Source organism: Vanessa atalanta, chromosome 8 (genome assembly GCF_905147765.1).
Source record: "Vanessa atalanta chromosome 8, ilVanAtal1.2, whole genome shotgun sequence".
In the NCBI taxonomy this organism is placed as follows: domain Eukaryota; kingdom Metazoa; phylum Arthropoda; class Insecta; order Lepidoptera; family Nymphalidae; genus Vanessa; species Vanessa atalanta.
In genome coordinates this window covers 6244455-6271370 of record NC_061878.1, presented here as the reverse complement: position 1 = coordinate 6271370, position 26916 = coordinate 6244455, and the positions used below count along the sequence as shown (strand labels likewise).

General features: G+C 32.3%; 2 protein-coding genes across 4 annotated transcripts; both read right to left on the bottom strand.

Annotated features, from left to right (window-relative positions):
• Positions 1–3018: 3018 nt before the first annotated feature.
• LOC125065765 (nuclear pore complex protein Nup214) lies at positions 3019–20598 on the bottom strand. Of its 3 annotated transcripts, none has more exons than XM_047673576.1 (29): positions 20431–20598; positions 20174–20312; positions 19813–19979; positions 19171–19343; positions 18110–18321; positions 17708–17828; positions 17365–17452; positions 16880–16982; positions 16356–16509; positions 15781–15841; positions 15031–15214; positions 14797–14861; positions 14294–14497; positions 13484–13650; positions 13042–13203; positions 12700–12882; positions 11906–12186; positions 11404–11613; positions 10888–11025; positions 10057–10296; positions 9049–9516; positions 8887–8976; positions 7635–8676; positions 7111–7292; positions 6430–6582; positions 5892–5955; positions 5526–5668; positions 4206–4329; positions 3019–3496 (listed from the first exon to the last, which is right to left on the bottom strand). In XM_047673576.1, exons 1-29 carry the CDS (start codon positions 20467–20469, stop codon positions 3466–3468), a joined length of 5388 nt encoding a protein of 1795 aa, XP_047529532.1. In that variant the 5' UTR covers positions 20470–20598; the 3' UTR covers positions 3019–3465. The 3 variants fall into 3 exon arrangements, with proteins under 3 accessions (XP_047529532.1, XP_047529534.1, XP_047529533.1); XM_047673578.1 differs by having other exon boundaries at positions 9049–9381; XM_047673577.1 differs by having other exon boundaries at positions 14797–14858.
• A 943-nt stretch (positions 20599–21541) lies between these two features.
• On the bottom strand, positions 21542–25410 carry LOC125065862 (D-beta-hydroxybutyrate dehydrogenase, mitochondrial). The gene is made up of 6 exons (XM_047673711.1): positions 25368–25410; positions 25110–25222; positions 24604–24750; positions 22937–23094; positions 22127–22289; positions 21542–21996 (listed from the first exon to the last, which is right to left on the bottom strand). The coding sequence occupies exons 2-6, from the start codon at positions 25207–25209 to the stop codon at positions 21656–21658; spliced, it is 909 nt and encodes a 302-aa protein (XP_047529667.1). The 5' UTR covers positions 25210–25222; positions 25368–25410; the 3' UTR covers positions 21542–21655.
• Positions 25411–26916: the final 1506 nt, after the last annotated feature.

The following is a 26916-nucleotide window of genomic DNA, read 5'->3' as shown; positions in this document are numbered from 1 at the left end:
TACCAGCAATTCAGACAAGTATCGAACATATTGTTTTTACAGAAACGCACGTTTCACTCATGACATCGAATTTATTTGAGATGCCTTTTAAAATAAGCAAATAATAATGATACGATATTCGTTATGATGTAAGTTCCTAGTAGTAGTAGTAGTAGTGTATACATCTAAGTTTTTAAAGGAGTTTACATAAATATATAACCCTACTAATAAAATATGGATGGTGATTGTATTACACTTGAGTGCCAGGAGGTGAGTAGGTGCAAGGGGGCGCATTTATACATCCATACAATGAAAAAAAAAACTGAGAAAGTAAATAAGGAAACATTTTTATTATTAAATTTACCGTTCGAATAAGGAGTTAAGCATCTATCTCATCCAAATTTATTCAGCACCTTGTCAATGTATTAAATGTACTTTACCTTTTTTCCGTGATCTACACCATCTTAAGAGCCTGCTTGACTAAAGTAGATTTTGATTTGAAAATATTTCCTTCGCCCATGTACGTGCCCAATGTTTTTTGTTCTTTTTTCAAATGTCAAGTAAGTACTCAAACTAACTCAGTGACCGCTTTATTAACATAATGAGTAAACTTGAACCTACGGTGAAAGATTTAGGGACTGTAAATTTAAATAATGTATAAATATTATTTTTTTATCGAATCGCCCAATATAAGTTTAAGATAACTATGTACATATATACGTTTGGTTCAAAATATCTATTGGTAAAAATGTCTACAAACGGTTACCTTTATTTTTTATTTCATTGGAAACCTTCAGAAAGGATGTCGGGTCCTTTAGGGAATCTGATTATATGGGATTTTTACCCATTAAAACCATACGCACTAGCGATGAGTACTGGGGCCGAGATCACCCTCGCCCTATAAGAAGAACAAGGGCCCGATGCATAGGAAAAGAATCGGGCCCTTACCCCCCTTTAACTTATATTGCCTTTCAAAATTATAGATAGGAAAACAATCTTGTGAGCAGGATCGAGATTTTCTAACTTCAGGAGCTGGCGAGTTGGCTGACCCGCTCTTTTCAAAGCTTAGAGGGTTCCCTAAGCTCCGATGCACTCTGCTCACTCATGCTCTGGTGCACTGCAACACCTGGCCCTACGATATCTACGCCACTGGATACGGCCCTCCACGCTGATATCCGATTATATAAGAATTAGGGATGCTATCGAAAGAACTGTTTTATCGCAAGGGCACTTAAGAAAGCCAGATACTTTGGGAAAAACCCAGTTTTCTCGTCCTTTGTAACTCTTAAACTAAACAATAACTTGGATTCTGCTAAAACTAAAACCTTAATTACCTACTTATTTTGGTCAAAACGATACGATACGATACGCGGGTTTGCACAGATACAATTTATTAATAAAGAAAATTAGAACTAAAAGGAATAGAATATGTGATTTTGAAAAAAAAACAAAGTATAGAATTTTAATAAATTGATTTCTGTTTTAATCCTTACTACCGGTAACTTTGCTCAAAGTTGCTCAAATGTTTATTTTATTTCAAATGCCCACTGCACCACCCAGTCATCTTGACAACATTGTGTCCTAATTTCAAATTTTTATCATATCTTTGCGGTTAAAGACCACAATAAGTTTTTTTTTAAACCATTTTTAGTCTAGTCTTTTTAGCCAAACTACAGGCACAATGTCATAATGGCGCCAAACTCTGTAGGCAGTAGGTAGCCACTTAGATTACATAAGGTGGCCTATTAACAAGTCCGCCTACCTGTGCTATTAAAAAATAATTTAGGTCAGGAATATTATTTTTAGACCACCCCATGGTCATGATTTCTCAACAATAGTAAATCTAATAATATTACTGAACTCCATTATTGGTACGTTTGAAATTTTAATTAGTGTAATTTTTTTAATTAGTTTCAGGAAGGCGACATCAGGCACAATAATATATGGAAAGTTTGAGGCACTGGTTTGCAGATGCGAACTCAATTTTCTGTACCCTCATTAGTAAATCGTGAACTTTTCAATGGGATAAGTTTTAAAAAACTTCGCAGCTCCTATTATACTTTGAGATAACTCTTGAACAAATAGTGGCTGCTTCAGTTCAACTAACGAATCAAGTTTAAAAACTTTGTTTGTAATCGAATTTATGATTATCTGTACAAATAAATAAAATTTAAGCGTCTGTCTGTAATTTTAGAATAAATTTACATTTAAAGTTTATATTACGTTTGGTATGTTATAAACAACCTCTTTCTTGAATCATTCAAAATCAAAAATTTTAAAAAATCAAACGTGATAAAAATTAATATGAAAATTCTTGCAGTCGAAATCAGAGGATGTCATTTTCCTAAGATATCTATCACAATATTTTTATTTACATCAGGTAATACAGGTTTATTTTTGCAGAATATATGATTATTTTCTTGATGGTAGGACTTTGTGCAAGCCCGTCTGGCTTGGTACCACCCACTCATCAGATATTCTAGCGCCAAACAGCAGTACTCAGTAGTGTTGTTTTCCGGCTTAAAGGATGAGTGAGCCAGTGTAAATACAGACACAAATGACATAACATCTTAGTTCCCAAGGCGGCGCATTGGCAATTTAAGGAATGATTAATATTTCTGATAGCGCTATTTTTTATAGGTGGTGGTGACCACTTACCATCAGGTGGCCCTTTTGCTCGTCCGCAATCTATACTATAAAATAAAAAATGTAATTATATTAAAATACGCCCATTTATTGACTTATAAATCAGTGCGAAACGAGACACTCAATCGAAACATAGGGAGGTGTGAGGTTGCCGTATATTATTGTTCAGTATTGCCCAATCGAGCGACGTCAACGACCTATTCACCTATTAATTTAAAAAATCACAAGCAAATATTGAGTTTTAAATTTTTTGTTACTATTGTTATTACTAAAGAAATTATTATCGAAAAGTGATGGTAAAAAAATCCCATAAAACAAAAAAACAACTTAGTACAAAATACTAAATCATATTTATTAATAATTATTTCAATTTCACAAAATACAATGCAACGATTTAATACACTATTCAGTTGGAAATATTACTAAAAAACCTTAATTCAAGCTTTTATTTAGATCAATGTACGTGTCAAAACTATCACCAGTGGGCCAAGACAAGGAGCGATTGGTTATTTCGTTAGTAGAAAATATGTATTTATATTTTCAGAAATGTAAAAATAATATTTTTTTATAATAAGTTAATTTTCCAAAACAAGTATTACATAGTCTTTTTTTCGATTCAGCTAAATTTTTTTGCTGATAACAACACAATTACATTGAACAAGAGCTTGTTTTAAAGGTTTTTTTTTACATAAAATAAGTTACGCAGTTTAAATTTCGAATCATCTTACGGTTTTGCTAAAGTCAGTTATAATTTGTTTTAAACAAGTTCAACTGTTTTATTTCCATTCGAAAGTCCATTTATCGCTGTTTTTTCGCAGCACGTTCCTTGTAATACGATCATTAGCCCCGCCAACCCGTGAACGATGGCGATCTGTGAATGAAATATAAATATTACCCAATATATTTTTATTGGAGTCTTTACATATATGTCACTTCAAATTGTAAATACATTTAAACTAACATACTGCTTACAATTTAATACATTATATTTTAGATGATTATAATTTATAGAAATTAATTTCAGTTAAATTATAAAAACTCCAACCTAATCGAATCGTGGGATTATAAAATATCGATATACGTTTTATTGCAAGTTTACCGTTCACAATATTTTAGTAGACTAGTTCTTCTAGTTAAATCTTTCAGTAGTAGTAGACAGTTTACAATCGGTATATAAAATTTTACGGTATATACACATTATTCAAGAGACTATTTTATTTATTCCAATAATAATTTAAAAAAAAAAAATGTTTTTTATATTATAACCTGACTTTGATTGTGATTGGTATGTTAGTAAAAAACAGTTTTTTGTTGTTTCATAATCATAGCAAAGAAATGTGTTTTTAGCACATTTCATAATTATTTAAATATCTTTATTATCATAGAGAAGTGACTTTCAATAAAGACGTGTGTATATCGGATAGCCCAGTATTGGTGTTACTTCTTTTAATGAAATTCTATTATATAATTAAAAAATTATTTACTTTATATAACAGTATTGACTATTATATAAAATATATAAGCAATTATTAATTGTATGCAATATTAATTTCAGCAAAACCAACTATGATGATACTTACGGGTTGAAGGTGGGTGCGGGTTGCGGCGGCTGCCCCGACTGCTGCGCCAGGTTGCCAAACGTCAGCGTGTTCTGGGTCGCTAGACTCTCGAAGGTGGCGTTCGATTGCGTAGGTGACCCGAAGTCTGTTACGATATTTATTAATTATTTAAAATTTCGCATGTGTAAATTTATCTTGGGATTATTTGGTCTCTCCTTTATAAAGTTCACATTTAACTCTTAAAGTCAGACTTCGTTATTTTTTTTTAATAGATAGGCGAAAAGGCGTTTGGGTAACCTCATGGTGAGTGGTTACCACCGCACCTAGACACTGGCGCTGTAAGTAATATTAACCATTGACTACATCGACTATTCACCACCAACATTGTGAACTCAGATGTTTTGTCCTTTGTGAAACTTTAAAATTAATAACTTGATATCTTTGATTACACGTAACTGACACGTCAGATGCAGTTTCAAATCGATGCCATCATTTCTCTCAAAATATGTGAAACGAGAGGTACAAACATACAAACACCAATCCATAAAAGTAAGAAGGAAATAGAGGAGCTAAGATAAACAAACCTTAGATTAAAATATTTTATGCGATTTGTTAATAGTTCAGCTTTATTATGAACTGAAAACATGTTTTTATTAATAATACAGAACCATCCTTTGTGCCTTTATTCAAATGTTTATATAGATTTTCATTTGATTTCAAGCATTAGCAGCCTGTAAATTTCCCACTGCTGGGCTAAGGTTTCCTCTCCCTTTGAGGAGAAGGTTTGGAGCATATTCCACCACGCTGCTCCAATTCGGGTTGGTGGAATACACATGTGACAGAATTTCGTTGAAATTAGACACATGCAGGTTTCCTCACGATGTTTTTCTTCACCGCCGAGCACGAGATGAATTATAAACACAAATTAAGCACATGAAAATTTAGTGGTGCCTGCCTGGGTTTGGACCCAAAACCATCGGTTAAAATGCACGCGTTCTAACCACTGGGCCATCTCGGCTATTAACTTTCAAAGTTCCTGCAAAATTTTTGCCGACGACAACGACAAAAATGTCAATGTTTATTCAGTAATCTATAATTAATGTTACAGATTATTTATATCTCGACCAACGATATTGTCATGTCAATTTGTTAAGTTTGTTTATTTACCTAACTTCTCCTGCCATTGGAATCAACATGGCATTTTGACACTAATACTAATATGTGGAGTTTTTCATTAAGATAGATTTAACTTTTAGAACAACTAGGGTCATACAGCGTGTTAAAAGTCAGTTATTCATAAGTAGAAATATAATTTTCGTCATGATAACTTTCAATACTCACTAGGCGAAGAATTCCCGAAGCCTTTACTCGGTGACGTATTTCCGAAGGGAGATCCGCCGAAGCCAGTGCCGCCGAATGAGGCTGGTGCTCCAAATCCACTGTTTGGACTCTTGTTGAAACCACCAAACGCCGGAGAACCAAAACTGCAGAGCAAATCATATATTTTATTATCTTTACTTATAAAATCGTCTGGTCTATCTAAACACCGATAAAGCTAATGAGTACACGTCTCTTGTATCACGTAAGCAATACCAAATTTTTTCAACTTAAAGTGGGAGTTTTAACTTTGTATATATTTTAACTGTAGTATATTAACTTTGTATAGAGTTGGCAAAACCAAAATAATTATAAGCAAATTATTCTCACCTGGGTTGTCCCCCAAACATTGGTTTCGTTCCAAATACAGGTGATCCTCCAAACGCTCCCGGCGCTAGAAATATACTATCATTTCAGAAATTTAACTCACGAACGATAAATAATTCATTTATTTTCACATTAACAGCCTGTTAATTGACCACTTCTGTGCTAAGGCCTCCTCTCCCTTTGAGGAGAAGGTTTGGAGCATATTCCACCACGCTGCTCCAATGCGGGTTGGTGGAATACACATGTAACAGAATTTCGTTGAAATTAGACACATGCAGGTTTCCTCACAATGTTTTCCTTCACCACCGAGCACGAGATGTGTTTATAATTCAACAGAAGCACATGATAATTCAGTGGTGACTGCCTGGGTTTGAACCCGCAATCTCGGTTAAGATGCACGCGTTCTAACCACAGGGCCATCAGATATTGTTTCACCATAATTATTAATCAGGATTATATTCCATATAAAGAATGTTACCATCAAATGGCGCATTTGTCGTACTCGTTTAATGTATTTTACACATATAATATACAAAAATACCCGTTTGTTGTTGGGGAGGAGATCCGAACACCGATTTTGCTTCACCACCGCTAAATGGTCCGGGACTACCAAATGGCTGAGCGGAGGTAGCACTGAAACTACCGCCCGAAGTTCCAAATATTGAAGAAGCTTGGGTCGTTGGTTGTTGTTGACCTGATGCAATAATCCAGGATATGTAAAAATCTCATAAATAAAACATATATTTAGAGTGTTTTATCAAAACTCTAGTCTTGTAAATGATCTCAGCATAGATAGTTACATTAGATTTTTGACAATTGGTGGCAGATCGATAAGATATAAAATTTAACATCTATACTAATATTATAAATGAGAAAGTATCTCTGTCTGTCTGTCTGTTGCTCTTCCACAGCTAAGCCACAAAACCGAATTGAATTAAATTTAGAAATTTGAAGTTAAGGAAGGACATTGACTACTTTTGTATGTCTGACGACCAACCCATAAAACGCGAGCAAAGCCGCGGGCGACTAGTCATCTCTATACATATATATATGTAAATAGATCTATTTATTCCATTTTTCTCCTTCGCTTGTCAACCGAATTATTTTTAGAAAAATAAATACTGTTCAAAACATTATGTAACATGTTTGTACGATTTGGTACGATCGTTATTTAATATATTTTTGTTTCCTAAAAATATAAAATGAAAGAGACTTATATTACCAAAACCGGGAGATCCGAATGCGCTCGTATTGCCACCGCTCCAGAAGTCAGTGGCCGGCTTTTGACCGAAGGCTGCTCCACCTCCGCTAAAAATGCTGGCCGCGGTAGGATTCGAGCCAGTGAAACCTTGTTTACTACCGAAAACGTTGGCGGTACTGCTTCCAAATACTGAATTCGATGAGCTGCAATACAATAATAACGATCGATTATAGTTTTCCAATCAATCAGTTATTTCTTGGTAAAAAATACGACATTAAAATTGATTTTAGCAAACGAAATTATTATAACAAAGAAGGTTACATATTTAAACATAAAATCTGACAATATAAAATATGTATGTATTCAATAACCTACACTGAAGCAGTGTATTGGAATAAGGTTAAAATTTCCTCTGAAAGAAGAAGCCTGGAGGCGCCTCCGATTTACTAATAAAGCATTATGCTTACGCAGAACATTTGCGTATATCGAAGTGCTTAGCTAATATTAATCAAAACAGACCAAAGTATGTATAAGAAAAAACTTACGATCCAAATATATTTCCTCCACTTGTCTGGGAAGGAGCACTTGTAGTCGATATACTTGCACTCGCAAACAAATTAGACTCAGCGTTTCCAAACAGGGATCCGCTTTGAGCAGTAGTAGTAGGAGTTCCGAATATGGACGCTTGAGTGACCGCCGTCGGTGTTCCAAATACCGACGCTTGTGTTGTTTGCGTTGGTGTTCCGAACACAGAAGTCTGTGGCGCTGGTGGAGGAGTTCCGAATATAGATGCCTGAGTCGACGGGGTCCCAAAACCTGGACTCGCCGTAGGTGACGTTCCAAATACAGATTGGTTTGTTCCAAACACAGACGCTTGAGTAGTGGTCGGTGATGTACCAAATATGCTTTGTGTAGTCGCCGCTGGAGTGCCACCGAATACAGATTTCGAAGCTGCAGCACTAAATAAGCTTTGCGCGGAAGAAGAACCACCGAATATAGACGAAGACGTCGTAGAACCGAATATACTCGATGGTGATGTTGCTGTACCAAATATAGAGGCTTGAGTGGTTTGAGGACCAAATGCAGCGGCGGAAGCAGATGCGAAAACTGAAGACGCATTAGACGCAAACGCTGGTGGTTGCGACGTAAAGGACTGTGGCGTGTTTGAAAACACAGATGCAGATGTAGTTGTCGCGGGCGTACTAAAAACTATTGGTTTTGATTCACTTGTTGTTGTAGTTGTAGTTAATGTTGTGGATGTGGAACTAAATGCAGTTTCTGTAGACGCTGCACTGAAAACATCATCTGTCACATTTTTCACAGCATCATCTGATGGACTTGCGTTTGTTTCTATTTGGGAGTCATCTTTAATTTCTTTTATTTCTAATGCCTTAGGCGGTGGTGTACTTGAAGGTAAAATATTTGATGATTGGTCGACAGCTTGTCCGAACACAGACGTCTTAGACGCTGTGGTAGTTATTGTAACTTGTTTTGATAAGTTTTCTGCGGATGTAGATGATACTGATGTACTAAATACGGAGGCATGTTCAGTCACAGGTGAAACAGGTTCAATTGGCGATTTAGAAACTGTAAAAAAATGTGTTTAATATTAACAATGATTGATTATTTGAGCCTCCCTACCAGATACTTGAAAAATTAGTGTTCGACGAATTGAATTCTATATTTTTTGTACCGATGTCGACAATTAAAATTGTCGTGATCCTAAATGGTATTGTCAGAATAGTATCAAGTTATTTTATTAAAATATACGGCAAAATATATATTATAGTAAAGTACCTGTAGGAGGAGGTGAGACTGAGGTTCCAGCAAAAATTGATGGCGATACTTTTTCAACTTTAGCTTCAGCAGCAGGCTTCTTGAGGTCAACTATATAAAATTGTCATCATGAAATAACTATACAAGAGCCAATTATTAATCAAATAAGTGATACAATATTACCTATTATAACAGACTGTGCTGGAGTTTTGCTTGTCATTGCGGCTAGATTGGGTGTCAGTTCATTGTTGTTTTTATTTTCAGGTACCGGTTTTTGCTGAATGTTTTCTTTAGGTTTTTCTGGAACGTTTTCCTTAGACTTGTCTTCGGCTAACTTAGCGACACCTTTCGTTTCAGTTTTACCAAATGCAAATCCTTGGCTGCTGCTCTTCAAAACATCGGGCACGTTTTGGTTTTTACTGACCAACGGTGATTTCAAACTGAACATATTGGTTATTGGTTTCTCTGCTTTCGTTTTATCAACTTTTGATGAAGCTGTGTTAGCTTCTGGTTCACCTGTTTCATCAGATTTTGGATTAACGGGTGAAGAAACAGTGGCTTCGGATGTTGGACTTTGAATCTTGGTGAATATGTTAGTGGGCTTTGAAGCGAATACAGCTGCTGGTGCAGCGGCTGTCGGTGGTTTTGAAACTACAAGCACAATTCATATGTAAGATATATATTATGTTGAATATGAATTATACTGAATGTTCTACATGCATTTAATCAGTTACATATACATTTGAAAAATCGTATAATTAATTTAGTCTCGCACGTGACACTTCAAAATTATGACGTTCATTAAGTTGAGTGTGGCAGTGTTGTAAACCAAACTTAGAACACCCGCCTCTATTATGGTAATGACTAACCAGCAAGTGTAATAGAAATGCTTTGAATGATTTCAAATAAAGTACTCTTAAAATAGAAAAAAGGAATTAAAACTTATTTTACAGCAAAGTGATATAAGTCGAAGATTCCTTATTAAATAATATTTTTGGTATAAACAATTATATTTTACATCGTTTGTCAACTAGATGTTTTGGGAAGACGAATCGCATCATGGAACGGACGCGTCAAAATTAAGTCAGCGACTATGTCTGTCTTTATTATTGTTCGGAGTTTTACCAAAACATATTTTTGATCAATAACGTGAGTTAACTGTATTCAAAGATTTATTTAATTTTCACTTACAGCTGAACGTAGTAGGCGAACAAATATTTTGGCCCATAAAGGTATTGGCATCGTTCTTTGGTTCAGCGGGTTGCAGCGTACTTTCTGCAGCGCCTGCGCCATTTTTGAGTATCATTTTTCTTAGTAAACTTTTTGTATCTGGAGTCACAGGCGTCACTTTTGGCTGTGGAACTGGTGCTTGTTCGATTACTTGACTAGGAGGCTTCGAAAAAGGTGATTCGGATGGTTTTTCTTTTGAATCTAGAATATAAAATCTATTTAGTATATGAAAGTGTTTCGAGTTTATAGTTCCATCGGATTATGAGAGTGACGGAATTCAGATATAATTCTTGCGTAAACACTTGATCGCAGAATATCTCAATCGATCAGAACGACAGCATCATCAGAGCCATTATAATTCCTCGTTGTGAACAATGGTGACCACTGGGCATTATACTATTATTAATTAATAACAAATTGTGTAATTGTAATTAACTCCTTATCGTCTTGAAATGCAGTGTTCTTTTGTGGTACGGCTTGGCGGACGAGCAAATGGACCACCTGATGGTAAGTGGTCACCACCGCTCATAGACAATGGCGCTGTAAGAAATATTAACCATTCCTAACATCGCCATTGGGCCACCTTTGGAACTAAGTTGTTATGTCCCTTGTGCCTGGAATTACATTGGTTCACTCACCCTTCAAACCGGACACAACAATACTTTTTACTGCTGTTTGGGGGTAGAATATCTGATAAGGTGGTACCTACCCAGACGGGCTTGCACAAACCTACCAATATAATATGCTATATTAGATAATATATGATATTTTAGTGATAGCGTGATATATTACCAGTATCAGTAAACAATGTCCTGGCAACACTAGCAGCCTTAACGGGTTTCAAATTAGTCGATGGCGTGAACGATGGTGTAATAATGGGCGATTCTTTTACTATATCAGGTTTGGTCTCCAATGTCGTTGGTTGTGCATCTAAAAACAATTTTAAAACGATACACATTAATGAGAAATACATTCACACAACAGAAATTTATGAAATAGGTAACAAATAATTAATGACATCATGGAAACTCTGATCAGATGTTGCAGTATCATCTGGAATCAACAGGATTCCCAAATTTTGAACAACAAAGGTACAGCATATATGTTTAACCTCAATTGTCTGAATTAAAAGGCTATCGATATAAATACAATTCTTCAATAACTCAGTAGAGTTTCTATGTTCTTATCTGGATGTAGTTTAAAACTTAACTTATCTTGTAAAACATCGAAATAAAAGATTTAAATGTGTTAACATTGTCCTAAATTTTTTTTAAAGTATTTTATTTATATTACAAAAATTTTACTTACAAGCGAAAGCAGTAGGAGCTCCGATCTTTTGAGACATGAATATATTACTTTCGCTTTTCATGGGCTGCACGTTTGTTAACTTCTGAGTAAAGTTTTGTGTATTAAGAGCAGCAGCAAAAGGTTTTTGCTGCTCTGTTTTCATCGGCATTTGAGGGAACGATGGAAATAGTGGTTTTGGATTTATTTCCAACGATTCTACTTTTTTTATATCTGTAATACAAAAATAATATTTAACAACGAAAAGAACCTATACCTATATATATATATATGACCTAAAATATCTAAGCTTCAAGTTTATGGAATTGTTGCGATAAATTTTCTAGTTATTTGAATCGAACCGCTCACTTACATGTTTTAGTTCGTTTGATCTTTAACTAGTTATATATTTCAAGTAAAATGATTTTCATAATTATAATTAGATCTGTATCTACACGAAAAAGTTTTCTGATTTAAAAAGACTTAAGAACATGTTAGTATTATAAAAGATATAAAAACAATGTACCTTTTTGGGCTACGAATTCTTCTACGGGTTCAATTTTTACTGGTACCTGTTGTAGTTTATTTTCTTCTTTCTCTTTAATACTCTTTGCGTATCTCTGTTTCAGGGTTTCCAGATGTTGTGTTATTTCCAGGTTGACCGGTTTAATTTTGATTGGTTTGTGGTTTGATAAAACGTCACGAAGTGCGTCTAACTTCTGGGAATTAAGTAATTGTTCCTTTGCTTTGTTTTGAGGTACAATACTCATATTTAGAATATTTTTGGTGAGTTTCGATAGAGGATCTCTAAAATATATGGAATAAGAATTAATCTAATAATTTATCTTATTTATCGAAACATATTTTTTATTAAAACCTTTTTGCTATATAATATAGCAAATAATAATTCCATGTTTTAATATATACTTTGTTTATGATACTTATAAGATATATATAATAATAATAATTCATAAATCTAATATAATATATAAATGATACTGTTGGTTCCGTATAAGTTTTTATATTATTTATTTAATTTAGCCGAATCTTTGAATAGAACAGAAAATAAATTACGCTGGCTTACTCGACCATAACGAATACGATAATAACGCTGCTTAGCGGCCGAATAGCCTAGGCAGACTCAGATACCCAGATGGCTTGCATAAAGACCTACTACTAAGTTTTATAACAAAATACTTACATTTTATATTCATCTCAGATAACCACCAAGTCTATTTGTGTATAGTCTATATGTGTACTTTACTTCAAATAATGCAAGCATGGATAACTTCAGTCAAAATTATATAAATGACAACTTACTTGTTTTTAAAAGGCGTGCTTCGTAAGAGTGACGTCGAATTGAACATTGGTGTAAAATTACATTCGTTCATCGTTTTTCTTAAAGCTTTGAGTTCGGCTTGCTGACGACACAGTATTTCCTGCTGTTTCACTAGAGGCTGGTATACGTCATCTAATATGGGACGAATCATTCGTTCTCCGGGTCTGTATTTTCAAATAACTACGTTTAGTACATTATTCGAATTCACAGAGACAGTAACAAACAATTTGTGGGTCAATGTATGACTTGACAACAGGACCCTAAGCGTTCAAACTGTCTTTCTCGCTGAATTGGAAAAAAACCATAGACGAATGTTTACTTACTTGCTAAGCTGATCTTTTGCATCATTTTCGTTCCATTTGTGATCAAGCGCTTTAAGTGCTTGATCTAGCTGATTTTGAACGTAGTACGAGAGTTTCTTTACAGATGCTATTCGTTTTGCCGTTAGTGGATCCATTTGAGACCATTCTTGGTGTTCTTTCGCTCTTTATAAGAAAAATAATAATTTAATTTGTGAATTTGTATAAAACATTAATATATGGAGTTTCATAAGGAGGAATATTTTATTTATTTTAGTTAATTATTACATTTATATGATGAAATTACTTATCAAGTAAATACATAGATCATGTCGATCCTAACCAAAGGTAGTGGGTTCAAATTAAGGCACACTCTAAATTCATTGGGGCCACTACTCATTTTTATATATTAAATTTATTGAGGGCTTAAAAGTTAAATATAGCACTTGAACTAAATAGGACTCACTCGGCCTGCGTCCTCGACTCGGCGACTACTGCGCATGCGCGCACAAGTTCCATCTTGAGCTGCGTTACATTATCACGTAGATCTTCTATGTCACACTCTTTTCTCAATGTCTCCGTGTTCATGTTCATTTCCACGTCCAAGTTTATTGACTGAATGTCTCGTGCAAACTAAAATTAAAAAAAAATAACACAACGACTAACGTTTCTGAGTCAACGAGCTACAATTAAATCGATAAAGTTACGCGCGTTACGCTTCTTAGATTAGTAGATTGTTTGAGAATAAACAAACCTTAGATTTACATAATCAATGAAATTTGTAAATAGACCTCTAATTATGCATTACGAAAAGTTTCTGTTAAATATATCTTTATTTATAATACAACAATACTCAACTTAACTACCTACTTTCCTGCTTCCAAGCTTTCGTGTCGAACACGCCACTTTATCGACAGTTAATACTACAAATTATTTTAAGTCCCGACCAATGATATATTTATCTATACTGCTCCTGCCATTGTAATCGACTTGACTAACTTTATTTTTGTTTTATTATTTTGTTTGGCCTATATTGCTGGGCCCTTATGGTGTTTACAACGTCACTGGGCGGGGGGCGAATTAAATAACTCAAGTCGGGTGTTGGTAGCCCACTTATGGGATGTATCTTAAGGGTGCCTCCTGACAGGCCGGATCGCGGCTTAGGATGCCGTCGACTTCGAGAGTGTGGAATGACGTATGCATGGTACGTCAACGGCGAAATAAAATTAATACAGCACGAAATACAGTATGGCATAGTTCTGATATGAAATTATACCTTTTCTCGGTTCTCTTGTGTGACTTTCATAAAATTGTACAATTCCAGTTGAAAGTCGTTCACTTCTTTGATGAGCATATTCTTCAGTTCCTGGTTCGCTTTAGCTTTGTTAATTCTTTCCTGTTCCGATTTCAGAGCGGCACTTACTTCAGGCGATGGAACTGCCTGAGGTTTCGGCGCTTGAACGCTTGGTTTTGGTTGAGGCTAGAAAGTAAATGTAGATTTACCATTATACATATATTTTTCATTACGTCGATTACTTTATTATGTTTATATTTTGTTCATACGGATTTTTATTAACAGAAAAAAATGTTCAATCATAAGAAGTTTGTAATCTCTCAAATTAATAAGTTTCTTACTAAACTATATTCATTAAATTAATAGTAACCAGTACAAAAGGTGGGTGGTGCAAAATACAAAAAAGTGGAGATTGATCGGTTGTGTGGCTCTAGCTTTAAGTTACAAAATTCACATATGTACTAATAATAATATGTATACATTACCACAGATATAGGGGGTTCAGCAACAGCAGGCGGTGTTGGTTCTTTAGTCATTTGTAAGCTGGCTGCTGTTAAATAAAACATTTATTTTACTTGCTACAGAACTATGAGCAATAAATTACTTTAAAAAATATTAATATAATATTAGTCTATTTGTATGTGTGTGTGTGGGTGTGCGCGTGTGTTTGTCTTGTAAATATGTTGAAGGCGTATTTAAATTAACTATTTATATCTCACCTGGTAGGAACGATGGGCTATTTTGTTGCTGTGGTATAGCCTTCACGGGTGCAATAACCGTCTGTTGTTTTTGAGGTTCCGGTATTATCGGTTGCGGTTGTATAATTGGTTGCGATTGTACAACGGGCTGCTGTTGTATAACTGGCTGTGATTGCATCAATGGTTGCTGTTGTATAATCTGTTGCTGTTGGTTGTAAAATATGTTTGATTAGTTAAGTAGGTTATATTCAATCATTTATGGATTCATAATCGATTGTAATCAAACTTGTTACAACAAAAACATGCTAGCAATCAAAGTTTGAACGATTTTGAGGCATTTGTACGCCATCTTTCGAATCAGTGACATTATACCTGATATTAAAAAATAATATACAAGAATTGCAGTATTTGCATATCATTGCACTTTAGGCTTAAACTCAGGTACCACTAAGATTATGTGCTTAATTTATTTAAAAAAAAAACAATATGTCTGATGAATATGATGAATTGACCCACGTATTTATAGGGATACGAGCAGTTTGATGGGTTATAATAAAACCAACTCTTCAAGATGAGGCATTTGTCCAACAACGGGCAGGTTTTTAAGAACAAAGATTATACATATTTTTCCATATCCTTTTTTTCGTTCAATAAAAGAATTTCATTCATTGAGATAAGACTATAATAGAACCATAATGTAATATTACATTGTTACTTAAAATTTTCTATGAAAAGTTAATTATTTGATATGATATTAGAGGGTATGTTTACCTTTGGTTGAGCGACGACTGGTGGCGGTTCAGGCTGCGACGGCACGTCATCGGGAATGTTTCTAGAAATGTTATTTATTATTATTGTGTTCTAGTTTGTATGGTGAGGTTGGGTAATTACAGGCGCAAGGGACATAACTAAGTCACAAAACTAGGTTTCAATGGTTACATTTGTTACAGATACCATATTGGTGACTACTTGCTACTTGATACGGTAAGTGTAAGATTTTAAATTAACATGGTTATTTTTATTACTATAAGTATTTGAAACGGGATATTTACCATGTTTTTTTATTTTTATCTGGTTGAGTTCGATATTTCGACATTCGAGAGACTCAGTCTCGTGAACAAGACTATATAAATATCCCGTTCCAAATACTTATGGTAAGCATAAGTATGCAATTTGCCCATTTTCTTTCCAATATATTATAATATATATATTTTTTTAATTTTAGTTATTCTTTGAACACACTATGTGCAACGATTACGTCACTATGCGTTACACGATTTAAAGACAGATTAGCAATTTGAACTCACCTGTCTTCTTATTGTAATTTGTACTATATTATTATATACCTTGTTAAAGCAGCCGCTGGTAAGGCAATAGGTTGAGTCGGCGTACATATTTGAGGTGCCGATTTGTTTAGATTCACAATATTGAAAATAGACAATAGTCCAGTTTGAGACACCACGTGGAGCAGAGGCATCGGTGGGAGAGTTTCGTTTTCTCCTAAAATTATAAATAACTTTCTAGAATCTAAACGAAGGTTATAAGCTCTTTCTATGGGATCACTCCGTATTTGTACATTTTATTTAAAATAACATTAAGTATTTTCTTTTCTTGATAATTTTACACATTTTTTGTTTATTGTACATACAAAGATATTAAAAAACTTTGGTAAATAGTAAAAAATTACTATTAAAGAAAAATGTACCTATTCAAAACATACATTAAGAATTGATCAAACCAACTTTAGTTTTTAACGAAATTGATTTTAGATTTATTTAATTGCAATACAAAGTACTAAATAATTTAATGAATGATAATAAACTAAAAAGTTATATTACGACGATTGTTTTTATTATATTCTACAACTTACCCCAAGGTAACTGATGAACAGCAGCTGTATCAATACAAATACCGACGGGGTAGTTTTCTTGCCTTTTATCGGTCAACGGTAATTCAGGTCTTGCTTCATCAGTCTACATAGAATACACATATTTACTTACAATTTTTAGATACCACTTATTCTAGCACCAAACGGTAATGTAAAAAATTGCTGGGTTCTACTTTGACAAAAAATAACACAGGGACATAACATCTTAGATGTAATTGTTAAGAGCAAGTTAACAGGGCCATAATTGGTTTATATTGCTATTACATAACCGACAGACTGCTTATTTGCTTGTCTGCCTTTCCATTGTATTACAAGGAGAAAAATACAAACATATATATATTTTTTTTAACTATCTATTGAGTTGTATCTTTGAAAATTATCAAGAGCTAAGATTATCTGATTCTCTCATATTATTTCTGAAGTAAATCACATTTGAATAAGCATCAATACAACTATATTTATTTTACCTGACACCATTGAATCCAATTCGATCCATCTGTCGTTGATAGTGTCGCTATCTCCATGCTGTTTGACGATGATGAAATAATCATATTCCTGTTAAATACAGAATTGTTATGTTAATATTTCTATAGAAATGTCTGTGTTGGTTACAGAATACTTTCGCTAAAGTTGGCTGAGCTCTAATAACACTTTCAGGAACAGTGCACTAAACACAATATAATAGAATGTAAATGTTATTACTTTATAGGCGTTAACAGCCCCAGAAAGTGTTAACTCATTCATGGTTCAAAAAAATCTGAATTCAAATAACAAATTGTGTATACTTAATTATTTTTAAATTATAATTACCATTGGGCGAGTCCTTGTAGATAATAATACCACGGTCTATTGGAGCCCATGCTGTAGCAAACATCATCATAGTTGTAACAGGAGGGCGATCCACCTTTTGGAGTGTTTACTATTGTCACAGCTGTAAGAAATATTTGAGTATATGTAAATAATATGGTTATCTTCGTCTATATAGTCGACTGATAACAAAAATGAAAATTTTATGAGTTTTTCAGACTTCAGACAGACTTTTTCATAGTATAATTTAAAGCAACTCAACTGTTTTAATGATATATATATATATCATTTAAAGTGTTTGTTTTAAATAATTACAAATGAGGTGAATGACCATTGATACGTAAATCAATCAATTTGTATATTGATTGATTTTAATTATATTATTTGTTAAAACAAAATTCAAACCTGGACGACTACTATCAGACGAATTTCGATACGCTACAGCAAACTGGTAAGTAGAAATCCAGTAAATAGCTAAAGCTTCAACGGGACTTCCTTCGAACAATTTCGGAGTTGGAACCATTTTCATAGGAGACAAGTCTGGTTTATATTGAGTGAGTGTGCCATCATTGTTGCCAGTTACAAGCTGTTTGCCTTTAGGACTCCAGCATAAACATCTATAAGAAATTTACATTTAAAGAATTAGACTATTATTATAAATTTGTGTTAATATTCGAGCTAGATACTGAGTTATATTATATATTAATAGCATAAGACGATTTTAGTTCCAGTGATTATGGGACAATGGCTGCATTTAAAAAAATGGTTATAATCCCCTTTTGAAGAGCTTCAGCTATAGATGTGCAGAAAATTAAAGAGGATTCTTGATTGCAATTTAGTAAATTGTTATGATTAAACAAAGACTTAATTTTAGAGGGCGGAAAAAAGTTACTGGCCACTTAGGGAATGGTACTATGGCTGTATAAGAAAAAAAATGAATATATGAACATTCTAGCTGAACTAATGTATACTATTTGATATTAAAAATTACATTGAAAAGAGGTTTCATCATTTTAGCGCTAAATGTAGATAAGTGACTTGCAGTTCACAGTGAAATTAAATCAAAACAAAACCTGTCATAGGTTTCGAACTTCCCAAAAAATCTTTTGAATAAATGCAAAGTTTAGCAGGAGACCCACTAGTATTTATTTATTTATAGACCAATATAAACTATTTTTTTTATGATGTCCTCCTGTCAGATTTCAGTACTCTTACTATTTTTAAGAGAGAATAATTAGCCCGCTGTTCGGGACATATCCAGACAGGCTTGTACAAAGCCTAGACACCAAGTAAATCATTTTGTTAATCGCAATGAGACATTATACACATTGATCATAGGTATTTTTAAAAAATATTTTACATTTTATAATACTCTTTAAATAATCATTTGGAAGAATGACTCTGTAAAAGATATGGTAGTGGTGAATTTAATTAGCATGACAAACACAAATACTTTTAATTTATACCTTGCATTTGATTGTATTTTCTTCACTTGCATAGTGCTGACTTGGCTTATGAGCAAGGTGCCATCAAAGTATATAATCCCTAAAGTATCTGGTATACATGGATTCCATTGTAATGCTGACACAAATGTTGATGGATGTACATCACATTTAATTGACACCGACGGTCTTATATCCTGCAACAGAATATGTTTTTCTTTAAGGTTTTATTGTAATAAAATACTTATTATGCATTTTTTGTCTAGCTTTGGCACGATATGTTTACGTTTTATACATGTAAACATACTTTATTTATTATTTAAAACATATTTAAAATGATTTAAATATCAGTTTCTTACAGTACAACCACTATTAAATAATATATATATAGCAAGATTGTGGATAACAAGGGATGTAAGCTGATGTATTCTGTTGACTATATAGAGGTGAGTACTTATAATGAGGAGATAAATTTTCTTACTAGTTTAATCATGATTAAAAAAAAGTCAAACTGTGTAATTTTTGCCGAAGAAAGACCACAGTGGCGTGCATTTGGAGAGGCCTATGTCCAGCAGTGGACGAATGCGGGCTGATGTGTGTGTGTGTGTGTGTGTGTAATTTTATTGTATTTAGTGTATCTTTTGATGTATTTAAAGATTTTCTTACTGCATTATGGAAGTCCATGCATTTATAAACAAGTAGCGATTGCCCACCGATAACAGCCAACCATTCTTGATTACAGTTTACAGCAATATGGCTAGGCTCTATTTGAAGATTAACAGACAAATGCTGAGGCTCACATTCCTTGTCAATCAATTCTCGTAGATAATATACTGAAAAAAAAAAAAATATATATATAAGAGAATACACTCCCTTAATCATAACTTTCTACGAAAATGCTTTAAAGATAATGTCTATAATTGTTTTGTAATCTAAGTTTAAAAATTACCTGAACATGTGTTCTGATAGGTCAATCTAGATTTCTATATGAAAATAAGCTATGTTTAATATTTGTAACATGTCTTACCCGATAATATGGCATTAGGTGAAGCTACAAATACAATGCCATATCTACTAGAGCAAGCTACTAAGTTATATCCACGATTTGGCAAAGGATTATTGGTATTAAACACTTTGATTTTGCGCTGAAGCTTGTAGAGCAAACTCTGTAAGTAAAATATAGGTTTTATATTTAAAGTGAAACATTTTATTGTCAAAATTTAAATAATTGTTTGTATTAAAAAGTTTACAAAGGTGCTAGTTTTTAAATAACGCGTAACTTACCGGCTCATCGATAGCATTTGGACCAAATTGTACTTCCATTGTAAGAAATAAGTATTATTTATATAGGAATATACCATATAAAAAAATAATTAATTATACGATTTCATTTCACGTTTATTTTTCAAAATAACATATATGTTCACTTGAATTATAAACTATAACCCACGATTTTACTAAACAGTTTGATATTGACAACTGACTTTGAAGTTTGACAATGATCAAATAAATATATTGAAACTGACAGTGAATTAGAGTTATTAACATTAAAATATAATTTAGCGATATAATCTGTGTCCTGTTGGCACAACTAAAAAGTAAATAAAAAATTAACATTTAAATAACATTTGAACATGCTTAAACTTCATAAATAGTAAAAATATAATTATTGAAAGATTTTAAATATATAATTTAAGAAATAAAAGTCATATAAATTTAATTGTTTTTTTTTATGATATATTCAAATTCGTTATTTAAAATGAATATATGAATACAAATATCCTCAGTTGATTTATAACATACCCCAAATATTATTTGTTGATGTAAATTAAAATATGTACTAAATATTGTATAAAAAAAGTGGATGCATCTTCATAATAAATATTCTCTTTCATTTTTATTCCGTAGTCAGACCATTTAAACAATAAAACAAGATTTGTGTTAATTGTATATTTCAGAAAATAAAACTAGAACATTATTCGATGAATCCTAAACTCCTGTTTTCTTACTAAGCTTCACCAAAGGCTGTCTGTGACTGTGAGAGATCGCTATAAGCGATAAGACTGACTTTGCACACAATTTGTTACTTATTATTATTTTTTAGATTATCTTATGTTATCAGTTGACTTATAATATGTCGTGCAATAAAGTATTTAAATAAATAAACAGTATAATGACAAGGCAAACATAATCTTTTTTAGCTTGTAGTTTTAAATGAAAAAATACAAGAATAAAAAGATGAATTAAAATAATTTGTATTTTTTATTATTTTAAAGATTCTATTAACAAAATAAACATAAAATAAGTAAACACACAACTGATGAACTAACGATCAACTATAATAAAATTAAGTACATACACTTATATTAAAAAAAAATATAAGTACCTACTTAAGTTAAAATGTAAATTAAATTCTTACTCTTCGTATTTTATAATTCACAATTATTAGTAAATATTTTTTGTTAATCATAAATATGATCAACAAAAGAAAAGGAAATCATCGTAGTTTTCAAATTTCAGGGAATTTAAGAAATCTTTTAATAAGGCTTTTATGTATTGTGTCTGGTAAAGGTAATTTAAATAAGTTGTAATAAAATTTATAGCGTAATGATTCAACTTTGTACATTTTTTTGGGCTTTTTATCAGTGAGGGCCTTCATAAAGGTTTCAATAATATTTTCATCGTTTAGGGAATCGAATCTGGTATTATTAGATGCTCGTTTTAAATAATCATTCAAGATTCGTATTTTCTTTTCATGTAAAGCTTTTTGTTCTTCATTCATATGTTCCAGCATAGCAGTCCCGTTCAGAAATTGACTTCTTAACAAATTGCTAGATCCGACGAAGCCCCCTGAAATGTATTATTTAAAATAATTTAAGATTATTTGATTTGTATTTCATGTTGTTTCATTTATTTTATGTTAAATATCAAATGTTTTAAATTGATTCCTAATTAATTAGCTTTGGTTTGCTTTAATTACCTGGAATAAAAGTCAGAGCTTTCAAGTCATCCTGTAGATATTCCATATGTAAGGCTTGTGTCCAAGCTAAAACACCAGCTTTGCTCGCGCTGTAGGGACCAAATCCGGGAAGTGGATGTAAGCCACAGTGGCTAGCTACATTGATAATACGAGGTTTTACACCCTGAAAATATAATATAGAAAAAAAAAACATATTTAAAAAAAGAGCTAGTGCGAACAGAATACTTGATAGACATCGTCGCTGTAAGAAATATTAACCGGTCCCTACATCGCCAATGCGCCGTCAGCCATCTGTACTAAAATGTCACATTTGCTTGTAGTTACACTGGCTCACTTACCATAACGACATTGATTGCTGTTTGGCGATAGAATATATGATAAATGGGACGTACCTACCAAGACCAGACGGGACCAAGCACTATCCCTAAGTAATAATATTATCTACTCTTACTAATATTATAAATGGGCGATTGGGTGGGTTAATTTGTCACCACGTCATATTTTGAGTATGCATGAGAGAGATAGAGGTCGGTACTCATTTTATGGAAAATAACATATTAAAAAAAAAAAAACACAAGCTAATTAATTTTATAAAAACAAGCTTATATACGACAATTTCCTAACGATTCATTAATTTTTCACAGAGAAAAAGAATGAATGAATCAAATTTGTTCAAACACGAGTCCATAGACCGATTCACCTTCATTCAAATTACAAATGCAACGAAATGAAGAATTAACAGATTGCAACACTTAATCTTAATCAAATCAAACAATTGTATTAAAATAAAGTATAATGAAATAATCTTACACTCTGTGCACTTTTTCGTAAATCAGGCAAAAATGCAGAAACCACTCTCATTGCTCCGAGTAAATTGACGTTTATTGTGTTTTCAATGATTTGTGGCGTGTGCCATTCGTAGTCACCAATGGTCATTACACCAGCGTTGTTTATTACTGCGTATAATTCTAAAAGGACAATATAAAAGTTTAAAAATTTATTAATTTGCTTAATTGGAATAACTGAATTGAATGAAAAAATGTTATAAACACAACAATACTTTTGTTAGTAACAGTACAAGGTAGTAAATTCGCTATGCGAACTTCTTAATGTTTTTTTTTTATTAATTATTAAACATTCTGGATACTGTATAATAATTAAAACGTATACAGTGAATATACAAACAAGACTAATAACTCTGATGATGATAAGATAATTTTAATAAACCATAATAACTGCATGTTTCTTTAAATAATATAATGCTTAGCTTAGAGAAGAAAGCGTCTGTGTCGAAACTCTTTAGTAGGAGTCCTCACAGGCTGTTCAACTGGGGGTTGTCGGATATAAATAATACATGTTTCAAAAGTTCTTTCGAAAAATGTATTTCTTTGCGATCTTTCCGCACTCAAGTACGAAACAAATTATTATAAAAATAAAACGAAACATTTGCAGCTATGTTTTTTATAAAAATAACCAAACTGAGATACTCGATGTACGTAATTCTCTCCCAAATTGTAAAAACTCGTATAAATTCGAATATGAGAGTTTTCATATCGATATTCACTTTGTGATAACATTTGAATTTTTTGCTATAGAGGTTAACACGCGTTATATATTTACATTGGCTTCGGTTGAAACTATGAAACGGTTTTACGGTGAAAATATCATTTTTGCATATTATAATATTAAAAAAGTTAATTCTATCCCAGATATAGGGTGCGTATTAATAAAGAGTGGTTAAAAGTTTAACTATAAAGGACGACCGATATATATATATACGATATTTATTAAATATGTATTTAAATATTTCCTGTAATACAATGTCTATTAATGTAATCAGTATAAGAATAGGCTATTTGACAATGTGAAAAATAAAGTGTCAATGATTGTAATCAGTATATATTATGAGTTTAAAAATGGTTATTTATTAACGAAAATTGAAAATATTAATTAATTTATTAAAAAATCCTTAAATAAACATGCAATTTTTTTAAACGTTTCTCACATGACACCAAACGCTCCCGATTGGTCGGGCTTATGATGACGTCACTTGCTAGTTAACTTCGTTTGTCTACTGTATGTGGTTTATATGTGCCACAGATTACAATACAGGCAAAATACGTCACCGACCCCATTGAAGCGCCATATTGTCAAAATAGCGTTTTCGCGCGCTATTTAAATATGGAATTTTTAATTTGATATTTTTCAGCAAATATGTACTAGAATTTAAAAAAAAACAACTTTTACCTTAACCTCTATTAAATAATATAAAATGAATTTTAAAAACCAGTCAAATAGCCTATTGTCAACGTAATTTTTCGGATGATCGCGTACAGAACCGACAAAAGACTTAAATGTATAATATATATACCCTTCTGTTCACGGAAATCCATTCAGTAGGTATTGCGAAAAACATTTAACATAGTGATGCAACATTTTAACAGATTTACAATATTTATATAATTATTTTAACTCACTGTAATTTGAATTCTTCTTGACAATACTCTTGACGTAATCACTAAATTCATGAACACTCGTAGAATCTGTAACGTCTAGCTTAAACGGGTGAGCGCTAAGATTTTTAAGTGCTTGCGAGGCTTCAGTAGCAGTCCCATTGTACATGCCTAAAACCATTACATAAATTATTATAGAAAGATTAACGGAATAAATGAGAATTTAATAACTTTTTACATGAAACAAATTAATTTTGACAGACGGAATTAAACAAAAAAAAGCCGTTCAATAGAAATTAAAACAAACGCATAAAAAATTGTTCCTAATAATTTTTCATTAATATTTTGAATTAACCGAAGATTATGAATTTACTATAATAAAAAGTATTATACATTCGTCGTTGATATATTCATGATACTTTAATTCATTTGTTTTTTACGATTGTTTGTAGGTACATTTAAAAATAAATCTAAAAAATTTCCCTTACGTTATCTTACTTGTTTATTAACTACATAAAGAGTATACTTACCCGGCACTATAATTAGTCCTTCTCTAGCCATCCGTGCCGCTAAAGCCCAGCCAAGGCCACTATCACATCCTGTTATGGCTACGACTTTAGTCCAGGACATTGTTCCCCTTTTACTTTAAAGTATAAAAAAAAACTGAAGTTCACCGTCGTATCTACTATATGAAATACAAAAAAATATTTAAAATTTATATTTTAATTTTAAAATGAATTAACGTTTTATTGTTCTGTTGACTATTGAATTAAACAAGTTTGACTTACTTTTTTCCGCACTGTCTTTATAGGACCACAGTTCTGGATGTACTGACGAAGGTGAATGTTTATTTTATTACCGTTTTAGTACCTGACCACTGTGATCTTCGACTAAAGCGGTGCATATGAAACAGGCGTCGGATATCATTGCATATGTATAACGAATTTCATGTTTGTATTACGCCTAGTTTCACATTCAGATGAAATAAAATATCATACTGGGAATAGCAATAGTATGTATTTAGTGCGACGACAAAGTAATTTGAATTAGGGATATAAAAAAAATTGGATACCAAATAAAATGGGTTCGTAGTTATTAAGAATTATGAAATATGTTAACTATTGAAACAAATAAGTTAAGTGCTTAGTTTTAATTTGAATTGGCTTCTTGATTTTGTTTTAGTTTTAGATTAAAAGCTTTAAATAAACATTCAAAAATGTATAACTGAGATTCTATTTAAAATGAACTAGATGGGAGGTAAATATGTACGTAATCATTAAAAAGTTGTATTTTCGACATTTTAAATATTCTAACCACACCTAGCCAATATAATACTTTATCCGGCTAATAATATTAGTCACTAAGCCATTATTTATAGTTCCTCAACTATAATTTCAATTGAGGTACTTTATATACGCGACCGTTAATGTAACTGTCATTATTCAATTTTTAAAAGAGCTTATATTTGAACTTTACTTAATATATATAGCTTACTATAATTGTCACCGAAATTATTAATTGCTGCCTAGTTATTTTATTAATTGCAAATAATTAGTTGCCTTTAGTCGTTTGGAAATTAATAACCCAACAGAAATTACTTAAAGAATAATTTTGTACTGGTAATTTATTCTGATTTTGTTATTAAAAAAATATTTTTTCGTTATTAATGGTTTGTAATGACCTTGAAGGTTTAGACATACATTCTGTGATATACAATATTTTTTTAAGTTATTTATTATTCGGATTTAATCCAAACACGTTTTTTAATATATTTTAAGAGTACAATTCTCAATTTATCTATTATTATATTTAATGATATTAAATAAGTATTTGTTATGAGCATATTCATTTGTCATTTATAAAACTTGCGGCTGACTGTTATTATGAAAAATGTTGAACACTTGAACAAAGAGATGCCAATAAAAGAGGATCATTTCAGCACGAATACCCAACTGAGAGATTAGACCTATTGAACGGAAACAATCTTGTATTTCTGGTTCGCTTCATCCATGATCGAATCTATTGGGCAAAAGTGTTTCGGGAACCACCGCCAATGACACTAAGCGATCTCGAATACCCGACCTAATTATTCAACCGGCAAAGTAATTATCCCGAATTTTCAGAATGAAATATTTTCGCCTAATTATAGCGAAAGTTTGGCAAGTACTATGATACCATTATTCTTGAAATTAATTAAAAACTAATTTTATTTTTTTGAATTCACACCACTAGTCCAGTCATTTGTCAGTTTCATCTGAAAAATTATTACGATTTTTCTTTCTTAGTTTTTACCGCCATTTTAGAAAAATGAGGCGTGAAACGAGTTTTTTATAAATC

What these genes read in the sequence shown, in the direction of transcription:
- LOC125065862 (XM_047673711.1), bottom strand. Translation starts at nt 25,209, where the DNA reads ATGTCCTGGACTAAAGTCGTAGCCATAACAGGATGTGATAGTGGCCTT. An exon ending in AGGACTAATTATAGTGCCGG is followed by an intron (nt 24,751 to 25,109) that starts GTAAGTATACTC and finishes TAATGGTTTTAG; the next exon opens with GCATGTACAATGGGACTGCT. An exon ending in CAAGAAGAATTCAAATTACA is followed by an intron (nt 23,095 to 24,603) that starts GTGAGTTAAAAT and finishes TTGTCCTTTTAG; the next exon opens with AATTATACGCAGTAATAAAC.
- LOC125065765 (XM_047673576.1), bottom strand. Translation starts at nt 20,469, where the DNA reads ATGGAAGTACAATTTGGTCCAAATGCTATCGATGAGCCG. An exon ending in TGTTCATCAGTTACCTTGGG is followed by an intron (nt 16,510 to 16,879) that starts GTAAGTTGTAGA and finishes TTATAATTTTAG; the next exon opens with GAGAAAACGAAACTCTCCCA. An exon ending in CAGTCGTCGCTCAACCAAAG is followed by an intron (nt 15,215 to 15,780) that starts GTAAACATACCC and finishes TACAACCAACAG; the next exon opens with CAACAGATTATACAACAGCA.